This window comes from Symphodus melops (genome assembly GCF_947650265.1).
Source record: "Symphodus melops genome assembly, chromosome: 22".
In the NCBI taxonomy this organism is placed as follows: domain Eukaryota; kingdom Metazoa; phylum Chordata; class Actinopteri; order Labriformes; family Labridae; genus Symphodus; species Symphodus melops.
Window position 1 is genome coordinate 429,199 of NC_136712.1, and position 25,686 is coordinate 454,884.

The 25,686-nt window shown below is 47.8% G+C and overlaps 3 protein-coding genes across 7 annotated transcripts; all 3 read left to right on the forward strand.

Annotated features, from left to right (window-relative positions):
• The first annotated feature begins 477 nt into the window (after positions 1-477).
• Positions 478-8,671, forward strand: LOC306817735 (SH3 and multiple ankyrin repeat domains protein 3-like). 5 transcript variants are annotated; one of them, XM_079334851.1, is made up of 11 exons: positions 478-642; positions 763-895; positions 1,122-1,202; positions 1,325-1,342; positions 1,952-2,082; positions 2,243-2,336; positions 2,542-3,147; positions 3,244-3,531; positions 3,653-4,949; positions 5,076-5,102; positions 5,687-8,671. In XM_079334851.1, exons 1-11 carry the CDS (start codon positions 493-495, stop codon positions 6,270-6,272), a joined length of 3,411 nt encoding a protein of 1,136 aa, XP_079190977.1. In that variant the 5' UTR covers positions 478-492; the 3' UTR covers positions 6,273-8,671. The 5 variants fall into 5 exon arrangements, with proteins under 5 accessions (XP_079190977.1, XP_079190981.1, XP_079190979.1 ...); XM_079334855.1 differs by having other exon boundaries at positions 5,076-5,119; positions 5,687-5,820; XM_079334853.1 differs by lacking the exon at positions 5,076-5,102.
• Positions 8,672-11,080: 2,409 nt separating this feature from the next.
• Positions 11,081-15,122, forward strand: tymp (thymidine phosphorylase; the record flags this gene model as incomplete). Its single annotated transcript, XM_079335496.1, has 11 exons — positions 11,081-11,141; positions 11,544-11,613; positions 12,359-12,481; positions 12,565-12,767; positions 12,914-13,012; positions 13,412-13,541; positions 13,614-13,732; positions 13,959-14,121; positions 14,218-14,445; positions 14,759-14,899; positions 14,971-15,122. The coding sequence occupies exons 3-11, from the start codon at positions 12,364-12,366 to the stop codon at positions 15,120-15,122; spliced, it is 1,353 nt and encodes a 450-aa protein (XP_079191622.1). The 5' UTR covers positions 11,081-11,141; positions 11,544-11,613; positions 12,359-12,363.
• Positions 15,123-16,356: 1,234 nt separating this feature from the next.
• rab21 (RAB21, member RAS oncogene family) lies at positions 16,357-24,620 on the forward strand. Its single transcript, XM_079335148.1, has 7 exons — positions 16,357-16,804; positions 19,232-19,291; positions 19,425-19,532; positions 19,798-19,861; positions 21,445-21,499; positions 21,572-21,660; positions 22,594-24,620. Exons 1-7 carry the CDS (start codon positions 16,667-16,669, stop codon positions 22,731-22,733), a joined length of 654 nt encoding a protein of 217 aa, XP_079191274.1. The 5' UTR covers positions 16,357-16,666; the 3' UTR covers positions 22,734-24,620.
• Positions 24,621-25,686: the final 1,066 nt, after the last annotated feature.

Genomic DNA, 25,686 nt, shown 5'->3' on the forward strand with positions numbered 1-25,686 from the left:
GATGGATGGATGGATGGATGGATGGATGGATGGATGGATGGATGATAGATGGATGGATGGATGATGGATGGATGATGGATGATGGATGGATGGATGATGGATGGATGGATGGATGATGGATGATGGATGGATGGAGTGGTGGGTGTTTGCAGGAGAAAAAGGAAAGATATTTCAGACGGAGTCTTTAGAGAGCAGAAAGCTTTAAAACTCCTCTCTGTGCCGTTTCATGTGAATCCTCAGAGTGTCACTCCAACAGGCAGCTTGTTATTTTAGACTCTCTGGGTGAAGCTGCTTCACTGTGGAGGAGTAAAGGTGTGAGAGACACAGAAACACAGCAGTGCGCTGTTTACCCTGAGGGTTCAAATCTCTAATTACTACAACTCCCATGAGCCTCAGCAGCTGTTGCCTTGGAGACGTTTGACCCTTTGGTGAAATACGTGTGATTTCAGTCCAGTTTGAGCAGCCTGTGATTTTAAACCCAGTTTGAACTGAATGTTAACTTTGATCCTTTTTTCAGCTGAGACCCCCATTGAGGAGTTTGCACCCACACCTGCATTCCCCGCCCTGCAGTACCTGGAGTCAGTGGACCAGGGGGGCGTGGCCTGGAGGGCGGGGCTACGGACTGGAGACTTCCTCATAGAGGTAAAATCCCCCCTCTGTTGTGACCCCGGCAGGGCCGAGTGCCAAAGCGTCCCTGAGTGGGCGGGGCTATCTCTCTTCACTCATGTTGTGGCAAGACTTACGGACTCTCTCTCTCTGCAGGTGAACGGCGCCGACGTGGTAAAGGTGGGTCACCGGCAGGTCGTCTCCCTGATCCGTCAGGGAGGAAGTCGTTTGTTGATGAAGGTCGTCTCCGTTTCCAGAAAATCAGAAACCAACCTGGTCAGAAAGAAAGGTATGAATGAACGGATCTGTGTATCCAAACGCCATCATAACCATACGGTGGCGTGCAGGGGAGTGCTGCATTTACATCCATTCCAAATGTCATGACCAAAAGAGATCATGTAAAATCATTCGTCTTAATTTACCACTGAATTATAAAAATCAATATTAAACGAGAGTCAGTGTCGTATAGAGCAGCATACTTTGAACCCTTTATCTGATTGGCTCTTGTCTTGTAGCCCCGCCCCCTCCAAAACGAGCCCCCAGCACCTCGCTGACACTCCGATCCAAGTCCATGACCGCTGACCTGGAGGAGATAGGTAAAGCAAACACATACACACACACACACACACACACACACACACACACACACACACACACACAGTGCAGACTATCATCAAACTGTAGGAGTGTGTGTCGTTGACCTTTGCTTTGTCTGCAGCCAGGAGGAGACGCATCGGTGAGTCATGATGCTGATGGTTCGACGGTGTTTTAGTGTCTTACATGTTGTGATGTCACAGTGATGTCACAGTGATGTCACGGTGTTTTTAAGTGGTGGTGCAGTGATGTAACGTCGTCCAGGGCTGACAACACTGAGCGTTTGTCTGTGATGGATCTGATACTGTCTCTTTAAGACCCCCCCTCTCAACGTGCCCGCTTGCTTCTGATTGGCCAGCTCTCTGGAAGCCTTTAGAGAGGCACAACGCTGCAGGGCTGCCAGGGGAGGGCTGCTCTCCAGGTCTGTTTAAGAGGTTTCAGCAGCCCACAGCGCCCCCTTCAGGCTCATCCTGGGATTACACCAACATACGTTCACTTTAAAAATGTAATGAAGCTTTTTAAGAAGGTAAAAGAAAAACAACTTTAAGACATTTGAAAATATATATTATATATATTAGTCCCTTTAATGCTGAATGACTCTGAGGTAGGAGATTGTTTGGTCCTTCTCCACCTGCAGACTTCAGAGTTGCGCCGCCCTGCGACCTGTCGTCATGTTCCTAACGTGTTTGTGTCTCAGCTCTGCCTGTTCGTTTGGCGTTGACGTTGTTTTCATTGTGCCTCCTTCCTGCAGAGAAACTGGACGAGATGTTGGCCGTGGGTCAGCAGGAGGTCGTTCTGAGGGCCCGCCCCTCGGACGACTTCAGAGCAGCCACGGTGAAACAGAGACCGACGAGCCGCAGGATCACGCAGGCTGAGATCAACGTGAGGCACACTGTGTAACCACGTCACACTGACTCCTCTCAGAGTGATGTCAGAGTCCTGATCTGTGTGTGTGTGTGTGTGTGTGTGTGTGTGTGTGTGTGTGTGTGTGTGTGTGTGTGTGTGTGTGTGTGTGTGTGTGTGTGTGTGTGTGTGTGTGCAGTCTTTGTTCGAGCGTCAGGGTCTGGTCCCCCCCTCGGCTCCAGAGAAGAGCACCATGGCGTTACCCCGAGGAATGTCGAGGACCAAGAGCTTTGGTAAGACACATCATCGGCTGTGTGACGCACGCTTCACTCAAACGAACTTTATTTATAGTAGAAATAAAAACGTGTTTCATAAGAGCGCTGCGTAGGAGGGGCGGAGTCTAAATGATGAAGCACGCTGACAGCAGTTCAGAAACACTGCCGATGTATTTGCAGGAGTTGACGTTTGGTTTTAACGTGTCATTGGTTGCCGTGGCAGGAACACCTGACGACGACAGGATCACAGCGCTGATCAACGAGAGTCGTTTTCCGAGGAGCTCCTCCCTGACAGACAGCTTCATCCCTCCTCCCCCTCAGACGGCTCCGCCCCCTCCTCCTTCTGCCTCCTCAACCTCCACAATCTTCCTCCTCGACTCTGGGCCTCCGCCTTCCTTCCTCCCCCCTCCTCCACCTGCGAGAGGGGAGGGCCTGACTCGCTCCAGCTTCAAGCCGGGGGCGGAGCCAAGGCTCCAGGAGCTCTCCGATGCACCGGCGAGGAGCCACGCCCACGCGGAGCGGCAGAGGAAGGCGAGGTCGATGATCATCCTGCAGGACATGCCGCCTCAGCTGCAGTCTGAAGCACACGGCTCCACGCACACGCTGCACACCGCCACTCACACCGCCACGCACACGCTTCACACCGCCACACACACCTCGACCCTGTCCCTTCACAGCACGAGCCCTGCCCTCGGTCACTCGCCACTGTCACGCCGCCGGGGAAGACCAATAGAAAACCCTTACGCTAATGTGGGACAGCAGGCTCCGCCCTCGAAGCCACAGAGGAGGAAGTCGCCTCTGTTGAAGCAGCTTCCTGTCGAGGAGCAGGGTCAGATCATTTTCTTGCTCTGGGAAATTAACGTCTTTATATTTCTGTCCCTTTAATCGACCTGCTGTCAGTCTAACTCTTCTTCTCTCCTTCTAGGACTCGGCATGAAAGATCACGATCCATCAAAGTTAGACATACCCTGCAGCCCCAGTCGGGCGGAGTTGTACCAGCAGCAGGTTCTGTCAGAGCGCGCTCGGGTTCAGGGCCGCAGGTCATCTCTCTTCCTGTCTGTGGAGGGTTCTGGCTCTGAGAACCAGGTGCCCCCTCTCTTGACTCAGAGCCACTCAATGGACGACCTGGGAGAGCTCCCCCCGCCGGCGCCGGTCCTGTCGCCTTCCCCGACACCTCACACCTTCCTCCATCCGCTGACAGGGAAACCTCTGGGTCAGTGTCACAGCATGATCTGACTCCGTCCTCTGCTTTCTTGTTTTCAGACCATGACTCAGCATTTTGAAGTTGTTCAGCCTCCTGTAATAAAGCATCAAATCTCCTTTTCTGTTCGTAGACCCGTCATCTCCGCTCGCCCTCGCTCTTGCTGCGAGAGAACGAGCGCTCACTGCTCGCACGCCGAGCCCAGAGCCGAGGCTCAAACACGTCTCTGCCTCCACGACACCTATCCCCACCCCAGCTGCAAGCCCTGAAGGTCGACACAAACGCACCCCTATTCCCACCCCACAGAGCAGCCCAGAGCCACGATCCAAACGCACCACCCCTCAGACAAGCCCTGAGCAGCGTTCCAAGCGACCCACCCCCCAGACCAGTCCTGAGATGAGGCATAAACGCATAACCCCGCCCTTATTCCCTGACGGACAGGTGGAGCGTCCAGAAACAGAGGGAGGAGTGACATCACCTGCTGCCCCCTCCCCTGAGCGCTGGAGACCCACCCCCCTGCCAGCCCTGGCAAATGAGACTCACCCTTCTCTGATTGACAGGAGGCGAAGTCTCACAGTGGGCAGCTCGGAGGAAGAGGGCGGGGCTTACACGGTTACTCTCCCCCCAGCGTTGTTGTCCTCAAGCGATGAAGAGACAAGGGAGGAGCTCCGTAGAATCGGTCTCGTAGCGCCACCCCCTGCCTTTGCCAGCCCTCCTGCACCTCCGCCCCCCTCCTCACTCACCTTGTTTCAGCGGCGGGCTGGAGAAGGAGGCGGGGAGGGTCCTGACTCTTTGGGTAGACGAGTGGAAGAAGAGGAAGGCGGTGAAGAACGGCTCCTTGAAAGCACCTCCCCCAGCTCGCTCCCTCCCTCCATTACCTTGGCCTCCCCTCCAGCTCCGTCCTCTCCCACCACCCCTCCTGCAGCACAACCTTCCCCCTCTTCTCCTGCCACCTCCCCCATCGCTCTCAAGCCACGCCTTCGTTCACCTATAGGTCGAGGCCGCTCTGCACTGCGGGATCCTCTGCTGAAGCAATCGTCAGACAGTGAGCTCCTCCCATTCGCTGGGTCCTCGTCATCTCCCTCCTCCCCCCTCTGTTCCTCCCCTACCAGTGGGGGCAGCAGGCAGCCGCGCTATCTGTTCCAGAGGAGGTCGAAGTTGTGGGGCGGTGGGGATGATCGTGGAGATGAGCGGCGAGGCCTCAGCCCAGACGAAGGGGGGGGTCGTCCCGCTGCACTCGGTGGTCAGGGGTCTGGGTCAGCTGTTGATCTGACTAACAGGTCGGCGTCAGCTCTGGAGCTGAGCGGCAGGGCGGGGTCAGGATTGGACCTCGCTAATCGACTGCAGTTGCTGAACAAAGACAGTCACTCTCTCGGGGAGGAGCCGAGTCCCCTCGATCCAGGTCGGAGGTCACCAGTAGGAGGTGCCAGGTACATTCAACTGCTTAATGTCAACAAACTGCAGATCCACTGATTTGACCAGCTGATTGTGTGTGTGTGTGTGTGTGTGTGTGTGTGTGTGTGTTGTAACAGAATCTGTTGTTTGTGTTGTTCCAGATGTGTGCAGAGTGGAGAGAGTAAATCGTAGGTTTTTAACTCTGGTAAACACTTCTTGTTATGATTGCTGTTAACAGCTAACTAACATCTTCCTCCGTCACAGATGACTAATGAACTCAGAGTCTACCCCGTCAGTCTGGGGATTAAACGTGTAATTTGAGCATTTGGTAAACGCATCCCCAACAGACGTGTCATTGTGGCTTACTAACGTAATGACCTGTCAAGCTTTATTTCTCTCTGTCTCAGGAGAGTCGCTGCCTGTTTGTCGTCTTTAAAACATCCGAGGACAGAACACAAAAATATGCTTCTGTCCACTTCAGTTATCTTCAGAGAATCTCAGTCCGCTCCTGGTTTTTATGCTAGCTAGCTTGCTATAGCTAATAACACCCGCGAGCATTACTGGTTTCAGTAAAGGGGGGACCTGCTTGGTCTTGTTTTCTGAAAGGAGTTTCACAATTGTGAGTTGAAAGCTTGTGATAATGATCATGGTGATCCACATTCTTCATAGGTATCAATAACAATGGTACTGGTCTGGATGAATGGTTGGCCAGTAGAAGGACTGGTAACTGTGGTCAGTGTATTTGTGTCATTGGTTGTTTGGTGTGTTACAGGTTGTTCTCCAGTCTTGGTGAACTCCACACTATCTCCCAGCGAGGTTTTGGGGCCAGCTACACAGTCCGACCAGGAAGCCGCTACCCTGTTACTCGCCGGAGTCCCTCCCCTTCTCCCTCCCCCTCTGAAAGGCCATTGGGGCATACTTCCTCCGGTTCTGAAAGGCCAGACCTGAGCTCAGGTAGAGCTTTAACCATCTTGAAGTCGTCCAGTCTAAGTCTCCCCTCAGAACCGAAGGAAGTTCGTTTTGTGATGCGAAGTGCCAGCGCAAGAACCAGGTCCCGTTCCCCCTCTCCCTCACCCCACGCCTCTCCTTGCCCCTCCCCAGTCCTCAGCGGGCCCCTGTTGGCCCTTCGGCCATGGAGGCAGCGGCCCCTCAACTTATGGAATAAATATGATGTGGGTGATTGGCTTGAGAGCGTTGGCCTAGCCGAACACCGCCAGCGCTTCCAGGAGCACGAGATCGAAGGCTCCCATCTTCCCGCCCTCACCAAAGACGACTACGTGGAGCTGGGCGTCACCAGACTGGGACATCGGATCAACATCGAGCGGGCGCTCAGACAGCTTCTGGATGGTTCCACTTGACCCCTCTCTCCTGCCCACTAACCTCTAGACATCCTGAACTGTGACATCATAACACCAGGCCATCTTTTTGACTAGGATATCTTATCAGTGACTCAACCTTTAGACCTTTTTACCAACATGGAGCCAAGCTCTCCGAGTGGTCTTGGTGATGTTTGGTCTTTTCAGCTCTTTGATCAACCCAAACAAACTTGTAGAACCAAGGTCTGTATCCAGTCTTAAGTCCTGGCTTTAGACCTCTGTAAGACAGTTTAGCTTCTGTTTAACTCAACTCTAGTTCATGTGATAAATACCCTTCCACACAGTTGGGCCCTTTAGAGTCCAGGTGTGAAGTACAGGGGGTCTAAGGGACCCCTTGTTTGACACTTGAAACCCCCCCCGAAAGCAAGCTTATAATGAGCTAGATGATAGATAGATAGATACTTTATTGATCCCAAGGGAAATTCAAGCTAGCTTAGAAGATCAACAGAGTTCTCTACTTAACGTTCCCTTGCATGCTAAGCTAATCTCAGCTGGACACAAGACTGCACTGCTAATATCAAGAGGTGACGGGACATTGATCAAAGAGCTGGTCTGACAAACAAATATAATCACACGGGTTCTTCTCCTCGTGCCAATCTGCTTCTCAAGACAAGACAACGGGGTCGATTAGTGAGCTAATTATCAACAGGACAGAAGCTAACGCTGTTTCGCCGTCCTCACAAAGAAAGAATGTTCTTGTGACTTTTTTTTCTCTCCACCGCTCATGAAGATTTTGTGTTTATTTCTTAATACAGATCATTTAGAATTTATTAATAACAAGTAATAATAATGTGGTGGTGATGACTTACAGAGTTTATAATAGTTTGGATAATGATTTTGAGTTCCTTATGATTTGACAATGAGTTGAATTTCAAAGGTTGTTTCAGTGATGTTTTGGAATTCATAATGATTTGTCAATGAGTGTGACTTTGTGCTGATGTGCTGTGTGTTTCAGGGAGAGCTGCAGAAGAGCTCCAACTGTAAACCTCTCTGGTTTCTAACCTGCTTATCGAGGGCTTACTGTACATGGTGCTATCTGTTTAAAGCCATCTGTACAGAGAATACCTTCCTCCTTCCCCTCCCCATCCTTCATCACACTAACACCTGACCCTCTGAGGTTAACCTCCAAAATGCTTCAATCTAAACTGTTCTTTTCTAAATTTTTGAACCCAGTTCGGCTCGACCTGCTGTTAATATCTTGCATTAATTGTAACTCAACAGGAACAGGCCATATATGGAGTTTCCTCCTTGCCATATTGGGGATTTCTTCCCTGCCATACGTGGAGTTTCCTCCAGACCCTAACCAGAGCATGCCAGAGGCCATATATCATGTTTTTAAAAAGGCAGCACATGGCGTGGCCAACAAACTGTTTCAAATGTTAATTTGTCTGACAAATGTGTGGATGTGTCCGTCACATCCTTACAAAGCGTTTACGAAATGAAAGCCTTGTTGCAAGCTAACACGGACGTATCGTAGGTGTACTTGACTTTGTCAAAGTAGAATCATAGAACAGCAGTTAGCAATAACACACCAACTCATGAATCAAATTAAATAACAAACTGAGACTGAGAAAAAACACGTTTTATCAGCGGCTAATTGTGAGCTGAATTACTCGCCATGCTAGCCATGCTAGCCATGCTAGCCGACGCACTTTAGGCTAATGGTCTTTTCCATTTACCTGGGAAGTCGGACGGAAGAGTTGAGAATGAGGTCAGACCCGTTCAGAAAAGCAACATGGACACCTGTGTCGTGTCAGTTTATACCAGGTGAAAACTACATGCTACGTGATAATTTGGGCGCACTTTATTTAAGCAGCCATGTTGGATTTGAAGCTTGGGTTACTGAGTTAACTTCAATGGGAGATCCTGGCGACATATCCGACTGCATCTCGAAATGTCCAACTTTTGGAGAGTAAATGGAACGCTCATTTATCCCTGCCAACCCTACGCTACCGCCAAGCTAACGGATAGGTTAATGGAGGCTGACTACACCGATAACACAAGCGGAGAATACAACTCTCAAAGACACTAACCATCTTTTTGACAACTTATCAAAGACAGATTAAAATATGTACAGACACAGATCCAGGGTGTGTTTAGCCTAGCTTAGCACAAAGACTTGAAGCTGTGGGAAACTCCTAGCCTAGCCTAGCCTCATCATCAATACTACTTTTTAAGGACTTTTAACAACTCCTTCTTTTTAAATAATAATTCCGAACAGTAAATTTATGCTGATCTGACACGACTACATCGCCCTCCTGACATGTTCGTCCTTCCTTCTGATTCCCTTTGAAGCACAATCAACGATACAGTGCCTGTTTCCACATCGACAAATCCCCCGCATTTATCCACCGTTTTTTACGACACGTACCTGAAAACAAGTTGTCCAAGTTTACGATGCCCTTTCATGCTTAAAAGTTCAAGAACATAAAGTCTATGTACAGCACATTACAGTAGACTTTATAGTCTGTATAATATATATTATGGTAGATTCATGTAGCTATAGTGTATTATATAAAGTATGGTAAACAATAAAATCTATACAGTAATATTTTGGTAGACTGTAGTCTATAAATCTTTATGGGTGATGTTCTCCCTTTGTAAACAGCTACACGTCAACCAATCAGCACAAAAACAAACAATCTCCCCGGACACACGATCTTCATCCCTCAGCTCCCTCCACACGTCCTCCGCCCCTCACTTCCTGTTTCACCAACGGGTGTCTGACTGACCACGGATGGTTTGGAAAGTCTGTCTCGGTTTTTCTTCCGTTGTACTTCGACATTGTGCCGAAACATAAAGAAGCTTTCGTAAACGTCGTCCTGACAGTGTGAACACAGAGCTGAGAACAACAAACACAGAGGGAGCTTGACTTCACACACATCCCCGACTAAAGCTTCGTGAAATCAACGTCTGGAAAAGTTCTGATTATTGTTTCACTTCAGCAGAAGGTTTTTCATTCTTTGCACTTAAAGCAGCTTTAACCTTTTAGGACTGACGACGGACTACAATCAAAGCACGAACAAGCGTTTACTATTTCACTGTTAAACCCAGTGTGTGAGGAAAGTGCCTGTGTAGCTGTTTACACTGAGTGAATCTGATCATTATGTATAGTATATATTATAAAGGACTAGAGTCTACTGTACAGAGTCATCCTCAGAGCGACGTGATGAAGAGGTCGATCGATCTCTTAACCTCTGACCTCAGGTCCCCCTCGGAGAATCCCTTCGATACAGAGGTCAATCATTTGTTGTTGGATTTCTCAGCCAATCAGAAACAACCAGCGACACGCTGTCACGTAACCTCGAATCAGCCAACAAGCATCGAACAGTTTGGAAATGTTTGTTGCTGATTTGCGTTGAGTTTAACTTTGGCGATATTTTAAAGGCTTTATATTAAGTATTTTTTATCGTATGTTATCGCCAGTAAATCCCTCGAATACTGTTGTCCGCTGTTCGCTAATCCGAAAAACAATCGTTGAAGAGATGGAGACAAGACAGTGGCGTGTTAACGGCGCCTCAGCTCCCTGCTGATTGGCTGAGAATCCAGTCTTTCTAATCTGCGTGTGAAACCTTCCTCCTAATATTCACCTGGTTATAATGGTTTTATGGTTCCCTCTTCTTCCTCCTCCTCGTTCTCCTCTTTCTCCTCCTCTTCCTTTTCTTCCTCCTCGTTCTCCTCTTCCTCCTCGTTCTCCTCGTTCTCCTCCTCTTCCTCCTCCTCTTCCTTTTCTTCCTCCTCTTTCTCCTCTTCCTCCTCTTCCTCCTCGTTCTCCTCTTTCTCCTTGTTCTTCTCCTCTTCTTCCTCCTCTTTCTCCTCTTCCTTTTCTTCCTCCTCGTTCTCCTCTTTCTCCTCGTTCTCCTCTTTCTCCTTGTTCTTCTTCTCCTCCTCCTCCTCTTCTTCCTCCTCCCCTTCCTTTTCTCTTTTTACAGGATGTTTGTAGTTTCTTCTGGAGTGAGTGGTGTGTGTACTTGTAGTTTTTTTCTTCCCTTTTCTAAACACTGAAGAGCACACTGACAACCGATGAGCTCTGCGACGCAACAAACAGATTGTAATCTTTATAATAAACCGTCATTTATTACAAAGAACCTTCTCTGCTTTCATGTGTTGGCTTTTTTTTTTTTTTTTTACATCTTGAGTCAACAGGTTCGTGACCTCTGACCTCGTTTGGATCCTAAAGTGGAGTTAATGACTGACAGTCCTCTGAGTCTGCCTTCTCACCGTAAACAATAGGACATGGAGCCAGAAAGCAGCGAGTACACCCGAGCCCTTCCAGAGAGGGGGCGTGGTCAGACACAGCTCATTTACATATTTAAAGCTACAGACACAGAAACAGCCTGTTCTGAGCAGGGCTGAAATAGAGGGGTTTATAGACATGATCAAATACAGGATCAGAGTGGATTTACAACAACACACTTCACACACATGATGAAGAGGAGCTCTGAGTTCCACCATGACTTCACATCCGACCCTACACAGACTATTTCACTACATTTTAAATATGATATGAGCAGGAAGTGGAATCACGGAGGAACAGTCCTCTTGGAGCGAAGTGTTGCAGCTTTTAATGATGTAAAAATAAACCGATGATAAATATGTTATTGGTCTAAAAAGAAACAGCGTGGAGGTGAAAACGACAAGGTGATAAGACCTGCAGGTGAACTTGACCTGGAGTGGGGATTTTAGCAGGGGTCTTTTGGTTTCTGTTCAACCAAAACTGAGTCCTGATTGGCTGTTACCCTCCTCCTCCTCCTACCTGCTCTCCTCCCGTTGGCCGGCAGACTGTTGACCTGCGTTTGCTTTATGATGAGCTGCAGGTTGATCGCACTTTGACTGAAAGCTCCTGACCAGGTAGGACACATGTTGTGTTTGTTTCTATGTATGCAGCGAGCGTGTGTTCTTATGATCCGACAAGGACAAAAAAATCTACTCAGATTGTGCGTTAAGAGGATTTTGGTTGCGTGTTTATCCTTAAAATCAGCTTCATTTAGAGTCTATGACTTTAGTTTATGTAATGACATTCATACATGTGTGCGTGCCTTACCTTTGTGTCAGTTGCTCCTCCTCAGAGGTATGAGGCATGACTCGTCTGACACGTTTATGAGCAAATATTTTCAGACGTGTACAAAACGTTTAATTTCTCCTGTTGGTTTAAATCAGTTTAAATGTTCATCAGCTGGGAATATCCAGAATATGTCCATGATTGTTTAGTTGTAAATGACACACTTCAGGTTGTTTCTCCGTGTCTGACAGCGTCAGTGTGATCCTAAAGAGCTTTACGATCTGTGCCTGAGGACGTCTCACTTCAGTGTTTCCCAATAAGGTGAGTCTTGTTTTTACCAAAGAAAGCTTTAAAAACATAAAACAATAAACTCAAAGTGCTTCATGTGCAGTTTAAAAACAAAATGTACAGACAGGCTCAGGGGCGTGTCCAGACCTTAGTCTCTGTATGTGGGGACCCTGCTTTGAGGACCGTAGTCTCTGTATGTGGGGACCCTGCTTTAAGGACCTTAGTCTCTGTATGTGGGGACCCTGCTTTGAGGACCTTAGTCTCTGTATGTGGGGACCCTGCTTTAAGGACCTTAGTCTCTGTATGTGGGGACCCTGCTTTGAGGACCTTAGTCTCTGTATGTGGGGACCCTGCTTTGAGGATCTTAGTCTCTGTATGTGGGGACCCTGCTTTAAGGACCTTAGTCTCTGTATGTGGGGACCCTGCTTTGAGGACCTTAGTCTCTGTATGTAGGGACCCTGCTTTAAGGACCTTAGTCTCTGTATGTGGGGACCCTGCTTTAAGGACCTTAGTCTCTGTATGTGGGGACCCTGCTTTGAGGATCTTAGTCTCTGTATGTGGGGACCCTGCTTTAAGGACCTTAGTCTCTGTATGTGGGGACCCTGCTTTGAGGACCTTAGTCTCTGTATGTGGGGACCCTGCTTTAAGGACCTTAGTCTCTGTATGTGGGGACCCTGCTTTGAGGACCTTAGTCTCTGTATGTGGGGACCCTGCTTTGAGGACCTTAGTCTCTGTATGTGTCTCCTCTTGATTGTTTCTTGTTTGTTTGTTTTGGAAGTCAACATGCAGTCCATCCCGGATCTGATCAGGAGGAAGCGAGACGGCGAGGAGCTGTGTGATGAAGAAATCCGAACGTTCATCCAGGCTGTGACGAACCAAACCGCGCAGGAATGTCAGATCGGTCCGAAAGCTTTTAACGAGTCAGCGTTTTTCAGTTTCCCTCAATCTGGTCTCATTTCATCACCGGTGGTTTTTCCTCCTCAGGCGCCATGCTGATGGCCATCTGGCAGAAGGGGATGGTCGACACGGAGACCACAACCCTGACTCGAGAGATGATGTCATCGGGGGAGGTGATGTCATGGCCAAAGGAGTGGGCGGGGCGCATTGTTGATAAACACTCAACGGGAGGGGTGGGTGATAAAGTCAGTCTGGTGTTAGCGCCAGCGCTCGCTGCCTGTGGATGCAAGGTACACACACACACACACACACACACACACACACACACACACGCACACACACACACACGCTGATGGCTGATTTATATTGACTGCATCAAAGAATTGAATGTGGCCATTGTGATGACATAACCTCAGGTGTGTTTCTGACTCATGAGGTGCCTATGATCAGTGGGCGGGGCTTGGCTCATACAGGAGGAACTCTGGATAAACTGGAATCAATCCCAGGATACAACATCCACCAATCAGCAACAAAGGTGACACCAAAAACAACTCCACACGTCAGCTTGTTGGCAACGTCATGGTTAGCATGTTAGCATTAAGCTAAAAACATCGGTGTATCTAATGATGCATTCAAGAATTTGTCTCCTTTATACAATGTCCACAAGAAGAAGCCTTATTCTGATGTCTGAGGTCTGAATCTGCTAAAAGCTCACGGGTTGTTTGCTAACGTTATCGTCATGGCGAATAGCATGGAGGTTAAATTCTCGCTCACCGCCAGTCGTACCGCTGTCCTCCCTTATCTGCTGTGGTTCTTGTAATCACAACATCAAACATGGTGGATTTAAATCCTGATGCTCTCTGAGGAGACCAGGGAGCACGGCGGGAAGCGTACCTCTGTATTGGAAGTTATTAATGGAGGTTTTCATGGGCAGATTCTGGAGATCCTGGACTCAGTGGGCTGTTGCATTGTGGGTCAGACGGAGACATTGGTTCCCGCTGACCGAGTCCTGTATGCCCTGCGGGACGCCACCAGCACTGTGGACAGTTTACCCCTGATTACTGGTACTGAACCGTGTGTACTAAGATATAATCACCATATGAATACATGAAAACAGGCTGTTGTTTCTGTTTCAGGATCGATCATCTCAAAGAAAGGGGCGGAGTCTCTGTCTGCTCTGGTTCTGGACGTGAAGTTTGGTCGAGCTGCTCTCTATAAAGATCTGCAGAGCGCTAAAGAATTAGCGCAGTCACTCGTAAGGACTTAAAGATCGTCATGATACTCATTTTAAAAGACACTGTGATGCCTTCTTATTCACTCATGCTCAGGACAATGAAAGAAAAAAAGAAGTCCACAGGGGGGCGCCAAAATCGACATGATCCAAAACGTCCTCACAGGAGCTTTTATGACTAAAACAAATGAAACTGTTTATTTTTATTTTGATGGTTGCTTTTAATGGCGGCGGTGTCGTGTAACTTCAGGTCAATGCGGGAAACAGCCTGGGCATGCGCACAGGGGCGGTGCTTAGCTGTATGGATGCAACGATTGGTCGATTTGTAGGAAACAGCCTGGAGGTGATCGAGTCTTTGGAGGCGCTGAAGGGAAGAGGACCCGACGACCTGATGGAGCTCGTCACAACTTTGGGTAACGGCAGGAAACGAGTACAATCAGATTCACTGTTTTTACCTCCTTCAGGTAACCGTGGTAACGCAGACCATCGTTTTGTTTCCGTCTCTGTAGGAGCTGTTTTGTTGACGATGACTGGCTCGGTGTCCGACCTATCAGAAGGCAGAAGAAAGATATCTGACGCTGTGATTGGTGGAACCGCTCTGTCTAAATTCCATGCCATGATGGAGAAACAGGGCGTGGCCAAAGAGACGGCTGACTCGCTCTGCTCCGCCCACACAGATTACTACAGCATCCTGAGAAAAGCCAAACATCAGATGGAATTGAAGACCATGGCAGAGGGTAAAAAAGGAAAATATAAACTTAAAGGCGGAGTCAGTAGAAATGTTTGTAAATACAACACTAAGACTCCTCCCCTTCCCTCGTGGATAATAAAGATGGCAGACTTCCTGTTGGGTTTTGGTTATGGCCGATTTTATGAACTCTTGAGTTGATTTTGATGCCTGATCGTATTTATCTATGAGCGCTTTTTAAACATTTCAAGGTCGTTATTTATCTGCCCGATCGCCAAATTATCGGCTGCATGAGTTGGGTCAATGTTGGCGGCCTGCTCGACACTTCATTTAGGCGACTTCATCTCTGTTTCCTCCTGCAGGTGTCGCTGTGGACTTTGACGGTTTGGCGCTCGCTGAAATTCTTCACAAATTGGGGGCGGGGCGATCTCAGGTTGGAGAACCCGTCAATCACAGTGTGGGGGCGGAGCTACTGGTGTCACTGGGTCAGAGGGTTGGGAAAGGTAAGAAATTGATGAGGAGGATGACGGTGAGTTCAGGGACCTTCTCTGATGTCTGATTCGTGTTATTTCAGGCGAGCCCTGGCTGCGGCTGCACTACGAGGATCCGGCTCCGACTCCAGACCAGATCAATCGACTGCAGAGCGCGCTCGCTGTGGGGAAATATGATGATGCACAAACACAACAAACATCGACTTTAGTAAAGGAACTACTGCTACCGCATTAAAACACATTTTTATTTTTTGGATAATCTCACACTGAACATCGGGGTTCCCTTCATGTTTTAATCTTCAAACGTGAATCAAGTAAGAATCATGTGATTAACAATTTTTAACAGAAGATTTTAACACAACAAATATTCACTTTAAAGCTGCAGAACAGTTTAAAAGCATCCTCTGATGTGTTGTTCAATGAAATCCAATTATTAAAAGAGACCGAAAGTTAAAGAACATCGTCTGATATAGAGCGTGTAATCTGCTGCTGTGAATTAAATGTGAATACACAACGTCTCCTTAAAACACACTCTGCTGCTGCGCTTCTGTTTCCTGCTGAATTAGATGATTTTATTGTTTCCTGACTCTGTGGCTGATCCTAAACACAAAGTGTGTGTTTGTGACTCACTCGTCTGTAACGAGTTATTCATGTTTTTAAAAGAGAAGGAAACTTTATTGATCGCACATCGAGGGGAAATTTACTCATTCAGGGATCTCAGGACTCACGAGATAAAGCAGCGTGACTTGTTGATGGATAAAACAACATGTTAGACTTATTTTGACAGGATAAATACCAAATCGTTGACTCTAGTGTGTGTGTGTGTGTGTGGGTGGGTGTGTGTGTGTGTGTGAGTGTGTGTGTGAGTGTGTGTGTGTGGGTGTGTGTGTGTGTGTGTGTGTGTGTGTGTGGGGGGGGGGGGGCAGGATGTTTTGAATTTGGACTGCAGTATCTATTTTAAACGCTAGGTGTCAGAGTTACATACTGCTCCTTTAAAATTAAGATCATAACAATATAAATAAATCAATAACAATATCAAGGAATATTCTGTTTTTTTGTTCTTTTTTCACATGTTGTGTTTCTGAGTCCAGCCAAACAAATCGTTATCCTAAACATCTTTGAGTAATTAATATGAAATCATCACATGAGTGGTGTGTTTCTGTCTCAAACACCAGAAACCCCCCAGCAGCGCAGAGTGTTGTGACAGGCAGCCGACTTCGTCATCATGTGACGCCGCAGAGATGAGTCAACTCCTCAGACCTCTCACTCTGTTACGAGTCCTGGTGCCAACTTTCTGAGTTATCACTGGCTACGAGTTAACACCAGAACACAACTAGGAGAGGGTTTCAGTGTAGTTTAAGATTAAATACTTTACATTTAAGGAAATATAAACGCTTAGAAGATGATAACTGAACACGAGAGTTGTTTGAAGCGCAGGGCTGTCAGATGATTGAATAGAACTGATAGGTGCCTCTTCTCGTGTATAGACGATCTTTGGTAAAGCTAGCCGGCTAACTGGTAGCTCAAAGAGACGCCATTAGTTGAGTGAAAACCAGGCTTTCGTATTAGACTGAAAGGGGAAGTAGTTCACGGATCAGACCGGTTTCCGCCCCACCTGTCGTTAGGGATCGATGAGAGGGAGACTGGCGCGTGCTGTCGAGGTACTGCTCTCCTGATTCGCGCCGTTTTTTCTCTCTGATGTGAGCTGCGCAGGACTTGATTAGCATTAGCGCTGCTAGCTTGTTTTGGTAAAGAAGCTCGTTCGGTGAAGAGAGAGTGATGGCCGCTGGCGGGACGGGCGGCAGGACCTACTCGTTCAAGGTGGTGCTGTTAGGAGAGGGCTGCGTGGGGAAGACTTCCCTGGTGCTGCGATACTGCGAGAACAAATTCAACGACAAACACATCACAACTCTACAGGTAAGAAGTCCCACAGGTGAGCTCACGAGCCGCGACAGGTGAAGGACCTGTGTGGGGGGCACAGGCCGGCAGGTGGAGGGGGGGGGGGGGGGGGTTGTTGCTGTCACTTGGGAGGGTAAGTGTGTGTGTGTGTGTGTGTGTGTGGGGGGGGGTCTCATTGCGAAACAGAGGTGGCGTTGACTGAAACTTAAGCTGACGTCACGTCACCTGAGGTGAATGTCAGACACACCTGAAGATAAGTTCAACCATTTTCATAGGGTTTGAACCAGGGCTGGGCCAAGTGTCCCAAAACAGGATCTTAAATGAGCTCACTGTATGTACCTGCTGGACCTGGACGTGGTCCTGTCCCTGGTCATGTACCTGGTCCTGTCCCTGGTCATGTACCTGGTCCTGTCCCTGGTCATGTACCTGGTCCTGTCCCTGGTCATGTACCTGGTCCTGTCCCTGTCCCTGGTCATGTACCTGGACCTGGTCCTGTCCCTGGTCATGTACCTGGTCCTGTCCCTGGTCATGTACCTGGACCTGGTCCTGTCCCTGGTCATGGACCTGGTCCTGCAGGAAGCGTGCAGTGTGATTGTCTCACTGCACGGATGTCTGGTGATTTTATGGTTACTACATATTTCACGGAGGTGGAGCAACACCAGGGAGATACTGGCGGCTGGGTGGCACATACCTGTGTGTGTGTGTGTGTGTGTGTGTGTGTGTGTGTTATTTATCACATTGGTTGCTGGACCTGTCGGCGAGATGCTTTGCCAGGTTGGATGTGCGAGCTCCCCTGAACGCTCTTACTGAGCGTTTCCATGGTAACAGGTGTGATTGTGTTGGATAGTTTCCGTGTGCCGACGCCTTTATGTTCAGGCTGCTGCGTGTTTACACCTGAAACACGCCTTTCTCCTATTGGCTGCTGCTCTGTCCTATCAGAAAGCGGTCCTTCAATGACTGCAGTTGTGTTGGCTCCATGTACAGAGGCTGACCTCTGACCTCTGACCTTTCCCCTCTCTCTCCCCCTCAACCGTCTCTGCCGTAAAGAGCTCTCAAACAAACATGATCAGATCAGATGGAGGTCGCGTGTTAGACAGGAAGCACGCAGTGATCCTGTCAGCCAGGTGACTCGAGTTTCACTTCCTGTCTTTTTCTCAGCTCTTCACCGTCTGTCTCCTTCACGCTGAGCGGAGTGTGTGCGCACACACACACTCAGCGTCGGACCTTTCAAACGCAGTCAGTCTTTCTGAGGCCGTAGCGTCACCCGGTGGGATGACAGTAAGAGCGTCATCGGCGTAGAAGTGGCGTGACGCTAGGCGTGGTGCTGAATATGGAGGAGAGAAGGGGGCGGGGCACAGACCTGAGACCACCAGCCGAGGGTCGATCCGGAGGAGTTCAGAGAGCGTCCATGTGGTTTAAAGAAGTGAACACAGATTAGAGCGGTCTCGGGATGGAGGGGAGCTCTCTGGTTCTGGTCCGACCCCTCTGGATCTGGTCCGACCCCTCTGGATCTCGGAGACGTGTGGAGTCGGCGTGTGTTTGAGCTCGCCTCCTACCTTTCTGTTCAGCATGTTGATGTGCAGCGATGGAGTTACTCTCTCTCTCTCTGTGACGGGACAAATCCAGGAAGTATGATGCAGCGTTTCCAGCCGCTCCCTCCGAGTCGATGACCCGCAGACTCGTGGTCGTTTATTTTAAAGATGGAGGAGCGTTCAAACCCCAGAATCCTTTGTGTTGTGTTTTTTGAAGGTGCAGCGTTTATGGGTTTTTGAAATCACTGATATAATGGCGTCCTGAGAGGTCAGGCCACGCCCCCTCACTAACTGTGAACGGAGCGTGTTTGACAAACAAAGGAGACGTTTCAGGGGTTAAAATCGACGTGACGCAGCGTTAACACCGTGAACATCAGACGCCGCTCAGCACGAGCTCGCTGCCATTAAAGCGTCCGCCTGTCACGAGATCGTCCAGAGAGGACGCGTCCTGATCGACACATTTCATAGTTTCCCGTGTTTGTTTTGACCTTCTTTAGAGGTCAGAGCACATGTTCAACAACACAGCGAGTCAGCTGAGTGAGCTCACACACACACACACACACACACACACACACACACACACACACAATCTGTCTCTGAGCCGGCAGATATTTCCCAGCGAACTGTCGGATAAATCAGAGCTGGAGGGGACGCGGGGTCGCTGACTTTGACCTTCAGTGGAATTTCTCAGCGCTGCGTTCACGAAGGTTGAAACTTTCTCACAGGTTGAAAAAGAGAAACGTCTCAAAGTGTTGACGCTAACGTAGGTACATGACGTCACGTTATAACCACCTTAACATGAGCTGATTATCAGCTGGTCGACCATTTATTGATCTATGGCTGCTCCCTGTCCCAGGGGGCGGAGCCTCTGATGGAGGAGGTCCTAAGTTAACGTGTGCTCGTCTCTCTGCAGGCGTCCTTCCTCACAAAGAAGCTCAACATCACAGGAAAGAGAGTCAACCTGGCCATATGGGTAAGAGCTGCTGTCCCACCTGACCCAGCGTCCAATCAGAACAGGCTTCACATCTCTGTCTCTGTCTCTGTGTGTGTGTGTGTGTGTGTGTGTGTGTGTGTGTGTGTGTGTGTGTGTGTGTGTGTGTGTGTAGGACACAGCGGGGCAGGAGCGTTTTCACGCGTTAGGTCCGATCTACTACAGAGACTCCAACGGAGCCATTCTAGTCTACGACATCACAGACGAAGACTCCTTTCAGAAGGTAACGCTTCCCCCCTTAACCACGAGCACGCCGTCCCGTGTGTCCCAGGTGACTGAACACAAACGTGTCACCATGACCGCTTGTAATCCCTCGACGCGGACGCGGACACACTCCGAGATGTTCAGACAGGTGGCGTCCCGCTGGGCGCCACTGTAACATGCTAACACATACACAGTTACTCTCCCACCATGCTAACGAGCAGAGACGCCTGATTGGACGGCGTGTCCTCTGGTCTCAGTCTGAAGTGTGCGTGTTGTCGTTGCAGGTGAAGAACTGGGTGAAGGAGTTGAGGAAAATGTTGGGGAACGACATTTGTTTATGTATAGTAGGTAAGTTCTTTTCTTCATTACTTCTGTGTGAGCGCCGCCTTTCTCACGCCACGCTCACGCCACGCTCACGCCATGCTCAACCAGCAGCTGCACACATTTCACACAGGAACTACAAAATGACATCAGAACTACAAGGTCACGATGAAGTAAAGAGAAAAACAGGGCCGTGCGTTGCGGCGCTGCTGGCTCGCTCTGGAGGCGCTCGCTGTGGAAACAGGAGCAATGACGAGAGCGGCGAGGAGCGGCGTGCACAGAGCGTGATTTACAATAAGCCGCCGTTATGTCAGTTTAAAAACGCTGAGATGTCTCCACAGCGGCGGTCATGTCCACGTGTCTGCTCATCCTGTCGCCGCGGCGTCTGCCCGTGGCTTCATGTTCTAACTGGATTATGTTGTTTTGATGCTCGTCATGGGTTCGATCGTGGGACGGTCATCGATGTTTGATGATCACGAGGACGTTCAGAGAACAAACCACTACAGGCTGTTTTGTTTTTTATTGTTTTTCATGGCTCATGTCATCACGTAGCTCCGCCCCCTGGCCGACCTCCAAGCTGCAGGACGTCCTGCCTTGTTGCCTTTGTTTCGTCACACAGATGATAAATGTGACTGGACAAAGCCTGAGCCTCCTGCAGGGGGCGCTGGAGTCCTGTCCCTCACCGCACGCGTCTTATAATACTTCCTCTGTCTGAAACATGAATCAGGAACCTTCATGCTGAATAATTTAATTTCCTGAAATCATGAACAAGTCTGATGTGATTACAAACAGAGCCTAATAAGATTTGTCTGTTTATTGAGAAGCTATAAAATCCTAAATATCTCAGAATAAAACTCGTCTGTGGCTTCACATGTACCAGCGGGACATTTTTATAATTCAAGTTTAACTCCTCCTCTTCTTCAACACGTTATAAATCAGTGTCCTCGCTCCTCTTCATCATGTGTGTGAAGTGTGTTGTTGTAAATCCACTCTGATCCTGTATTTGATCATGTCTATAAACCCCTCTATTTCAGCCCTGCTCAGAACAGGCTGTTTCTGTGTCTGTAGCTTTAAATATGTAAATGAGCTGTGTCTGACCACGCCCCCTCTCTGGAAGGGCTCGGGTGTACTCGCTGCTTTCTGGCTCCATGTCCTATTGTTTACGGTGAGAAGGCAGACTCAGAGGGCAGAACAAACACCTAGCTGTGGGAGTGTCACCCACCTGGGGGAGGGGCTACTGCCCTTTGTGATGTCATGAAGGGAAAACGGCCTGTTTGAGTACACATTTACTGAAAAGTGGAGCAGGCAGAAGACGGAGAGGATGGACTTTTCTCATAATTGGGGGGTTTGGAGACACAGAGACGCATGTTAGAGGAACATGGAGGAGAGGATTTTGTATATGTGACCTTTAACCTCATATTTCTTTGTGCCAACAACCTGAGATTGGGGAAGGGGAGGGGCTACTGCCCTTTGTGATGTCATGAAGGGGAGGGGCTACTGCTGCTTGTTATTACATTTCCTGCTCAGTGGAACAAAGTCGTGTTTGACAAACTGTTCTACAAATAAGCTCCTGAACATGTTTTAACCTGCTGTCTGTGTTTCCTCCTCAGGTAATAAAATAGATTTGGACAAAGACAGACACGTTTCAGTGGAAGAGGCCGAGAGGTGAGATCAAACAGACATCAGCTTTAAGAGTGCCAGTTATTTGAGCTCATTGTTGGTCTTGTGTGTGATCAGTTACGCAGAGTCGGTGGGAGCCAAACACTACCACACGTCAGCCAAGCTAAATAAAGGCATCGAGGAGCTCTTCCTGGATCTCTGTAAAAGTAAGAACTGAACACAAATGAACCAGAACATCATTTCTATTTAACCACTGATCCAACATGTGTCCATCCACGAGCAGCTTGTCCTCTTCCACTGAGAGCAGTTATCAGGTGAACAGGTGTTGCAGCGATGGAAGCGGGCAGTGGAACTGCTTCAGATAGAAGTGATTGTACCCGAGCTAAAAAGCCTCTGCATGTTTCTAATAAGCTCCAGCAGCAGAAAGCTGCTCAAACTAGGATCAATGTTGGAGATGAAACATGGAGAGAGGTTAGAACGCAGAAAGCTTTACAGACCCATGCAGAGCTGGCTAAACACTGAAGCTACAGTGTCCACCACATGCAGAGCTGGCTAAACACTGAAGCTACAGTGTCTCTACAAACAGAGCTGGCTAAACACTGAAGCTACAGTGTCTCTACAAACAGAGCTGGCTAAACACTGAAGCTACAGTGTCTCTACAAACAGAGCTGGCTAAACACTGAAGCTACAGTGTCCACCACATGCAGAGCTGGCTAAACACTGAAGCTACAGTGTCCACCACATGCAGAGCTGGCTAAACACTGAAGCTACAGTGTCCACCACATGCAGAGCTGGCTAAACACTGAAGCTACAGTGTCCACCACATGCAGAGCTGGCTAAACACTGAAGCTACAGTGTCCACCACATGCAGAGCTGGCTAAACACTGAAGCTACAGTGTCCACCACATGCAGAGCTGGCTAAACACTGAAGCTACAGTGTCCACCACATGCTGACCTGTGTGAGAGGAGGGGGGGAGACAGCTCTCTGTAATGATTAGAGTTTAGACTGCAGTACTCATTTTAAACACTAGGGGGTCAGAGTTACAGACTGCTCCTTTAAAGACTAATAAAATTCATCATTTGTTTTTTGTCTCACGTCTTTCACGGCGTGTTTTTAAATCCTGGTTTCCTGTTTCCAGGGATGATGGAAACAGCTCAGGCCGACGCCAGGTTGAAGGGCAATGGAGCTAGCCAATCAGCATCGAGTAGGCGGGGCGTACAGATTGTCGACGATGAACCACAGGCCACGCCCGCTGGTGGATGCTGCACCTCTGGCTAGCGCACACACTTTTACACACACACACACACACACACACACACACTCTTCATCATGCTTGCAGACGCTTTCACACGGTGTCGGCTCTAAAATCTTTAAATTAATTCAAACGTTTCTGTTCACTCTGTTCTGCCTCTGCTGCTAAGGAGCATGGGAAATATATTTAAAATGGGTTTTATCATTGTTCCCTTCAAAGTAAAACTAACTTATGATTCAAAGAAAGTGTGTTTTCAGAGATTTAAATCGACTAAAATCACGTTTTCAGCACTTTGATTACTGTAACTTCTGTCAGAGACGATGGACACAGAAGCTTTCCTGTTTTTTAAATTAAAGGAGAAGTCTCTTGACGCCTTCGGCTTCAGCACAGCTTTTGTTTTTCTTTGTTTCAAACATCAAGCATCATGTGACCACGAACTGTCCGAACGCCAGCACGCCGACAGATTCATGACGCAGCAGCTCCACCTGCTGGAGGAAAAGTCTTACTGCAGGATCATGACCAACACTTCAACTAGACTCAAACCGAATATAAATAGATTTCCTTGTTTTTTAAGAGGATTCTGATTGAAGCAGGAAGTCGACAGAACGACAAAATAAAACCAAGAAAGACAGATCGAGAAATGATACTTTGGTTGACATACTAATAACTTTAATAAAAGTCATCCTGTTCACTGCAAGCAGCAAATTTTAACGAATCATTCGTGTTAAACTTATTTTGTCTCTTTATTTAAAACACTAAATTATAAAACGGATTAATTTATTAGACTGATCGATTTGTTGATTCGGCTCATCGTCAAAGTTCAATCAGATTTAGATCATTTAAATATATTTCTTGGGAACTTAAATAAATTATAATAATTTTCTGTTGAATCAAAAACCAGCTGCAGCATTTATTATCTTATTTTGAAAATCTCAGAGAAACAGAAACCGGTAAAAGTTTCTTCATAATTTATCAAACTTCTTATTTTGAGCGTTTCGATCATCGGTCGATTTTTGGTTTTAAAAATAAAACCGAAGAGGAAGTTGTGTTTTTATTTATCTCACTTGTTGTTTTCCCCGAACGTATCGAAGTTTTGGCGCCGTTGTCTCGAGTACGCGGCGCTGTCACAAGTTCATGTCGACTGTTTGTAACCGCCTCGACTCGTTTACGCCGCTCGCACGTGAAAAACCGTGACGTCCTGAAAGAACCCGTCAAAAAAAACGTTGTGAAAAGCAGTTTGTCCCCGTCGGGCTTCCGTCAATACTCGACTACAACTTCTGTTAGTTTAATTTAAAAACACGTTTTATTCCTAAATGTTTTGTCTGGAAACGTTTACGTGACAGTTCATAAATCCAATCAGGTCGTTTCGTTTAAAGATTTATTGATTCAGTCGACGGCTGAGATGCTCGATCACGTTTCCTGTTTCCTGTTTCCTGTCGAGTGACGACGTTAGAATTTGATTTATTCGCCGTTTGTTTTAGGTTTAAACGTTGACGGTGTCAGAGTCATGCAGCTGCTCCTTCATCCTCTTTTTACACACACACACACACACACACACACACACACACACACACACACACACACACACACACACACACACACACACACACACACACACACACACACACACACACACAGAGGAACAATAGCGTGCATGTTGATTTCTGTAAACGGTTTGTTTTTCTTTTAACACAATAAAACGTTGAGAGCGATTATTTCACAGGTTCTGTTGGCGTGGCGTGCTGAAGGCTGAACGCTCTCTTCCTGTCGCTTCATTACTCGCTCTGCTTCCTTTCAAACAAACCTGCGGTGGCGTTGTTCGGGCACACGGGACAGTTGTGGTCGTCATGGAAACAAATCGATGCATCCTGATCTTTGATGGATTCGTGTGGTAACGAACGAAAAAGGAAAAATCAGCGCACTTTTTTTGGAGATGTAATTTTTTAAACTTCTCGTGTCAAAGTGTTTTTTGTAAACATGAAAAACAATTATAAGGATTTCCACAAAGGCATTCATGGCACACGTGGTCGTTATTTCACATGCACAGAAACATCTTCAGTTTGTCTTTCAGAGTTCTTCTCATCAAAACACTTCAAACTTACAAACACAACATGCAGAGAGGTCACAAGGTCAAACTCACTGATGATTGTTTGGTTCTTAAAATGGACGAAGGAAACAAGAGTCACATTTTCCCCCCATGAAGAGTGAAAGTGGGTCACACTGTGGCTGCGGCCACAAAGCATCATGGGTAAACTTTAGAGCAGGTGTGTGTGTGTGTGTGTGTGTGACTTCCTGTGCGGCCGCTCACAAGATTCTTCTCAGTCATCGTTTCCAAAACAAAAACAGAGAACCAATGGGGGGTCTCGAAGCGGCGTTTAGCCAGCCACGAATTGAGCCTTTGACCTTGTTATGCTGCAGTCAAGGTCATTTATAGATTTTGTAACAGACAAACAGGAAACGGTAAAAAGGGTTTGTTATGGTGTTTTTCTTTGAGCTTAAAATTGGATAATTGTATTGTCACCCTTAAGCCCCTCCCTCCTCGCCACTATTTGTTACAAGTGAACTTTTGATTTCTAGCTGACCCAAGTATTGACTTTAAGCGTGAAGTGTATATTTATTAAATATTGTCTGCAGCAGGTTTGTGACGCTGTAGAAACCAGCTCTCTCTGAACGCTTCGTTTTGGTGTGTATGTCTCTTTAAATGCAACAAGCCCCGCCCCCTGAGTTTTCCCTGTGGACCTCACTCCTTCAGTAGAGAATAAAAATGGTGGACCTGAGCAAAAGTTGAACTCTAGACTGGGGTTGGAGATAGCAGGGTGATCCCACTGTGACGTCACAAGGGGAGCACATTAGAAACGGAGCGTTTGTATTTCACATGTTGATTCTCAGGTTTAAACTCACTGTAGAAGATTTTCACACTACGTCCCCTTTAACAGGACTTCAGTATTACACAGACACAGGAAGGTTCTTTTATTGTTT

Excerpts from the sequence above, each read along its gene's own strand:
- rab21 (XM_079335148.1), top strand. The coding sequence starts at position 16,667 with ATGGCCGCTGGCGGGACGGGCGGCAGGACCTACTCGTTCAAGGTGGTG. Across the intron at positions 16,805-19,231 it reads AACACATCACAACTCTACAG|GCGTCCTTCCTCACAAAGAA; the intron begins GTAAGAAGTCCC and ends GTCTCTCTGCAG. Across the intron at positions 19,862-21,444 it reads CATTTGTTTATGTATAGTAG|GTAATAAAATAGATTTGGAC; the intron begins GTAAGTTCTTTT and ends TTTCCTCCTCAG.
- LOC306817735 (XM_079334851.1), top strand. The coding sequence starts at position 493 with ATGTTAACTTTGATCCTTTTTTCAGCTGAGACCCCCATTGAGGAGTTT. Across the intron at positions 896-1,121 it reads CAACCTGGTCAGAAAGAAAG|CCCCGCCCCCTCCAAAACGA; the intron begins GTATGAATGAAC and ends CTTGTCTTGTAG. Across the intron at positions 2,083-2,242 it reads TCACGCAGGCTGAGATCAAC|TCTTTGTTCGAGCGTCAGGG; the intron begins GTGAGGCACACT and ends GTGTGTGTGCAG.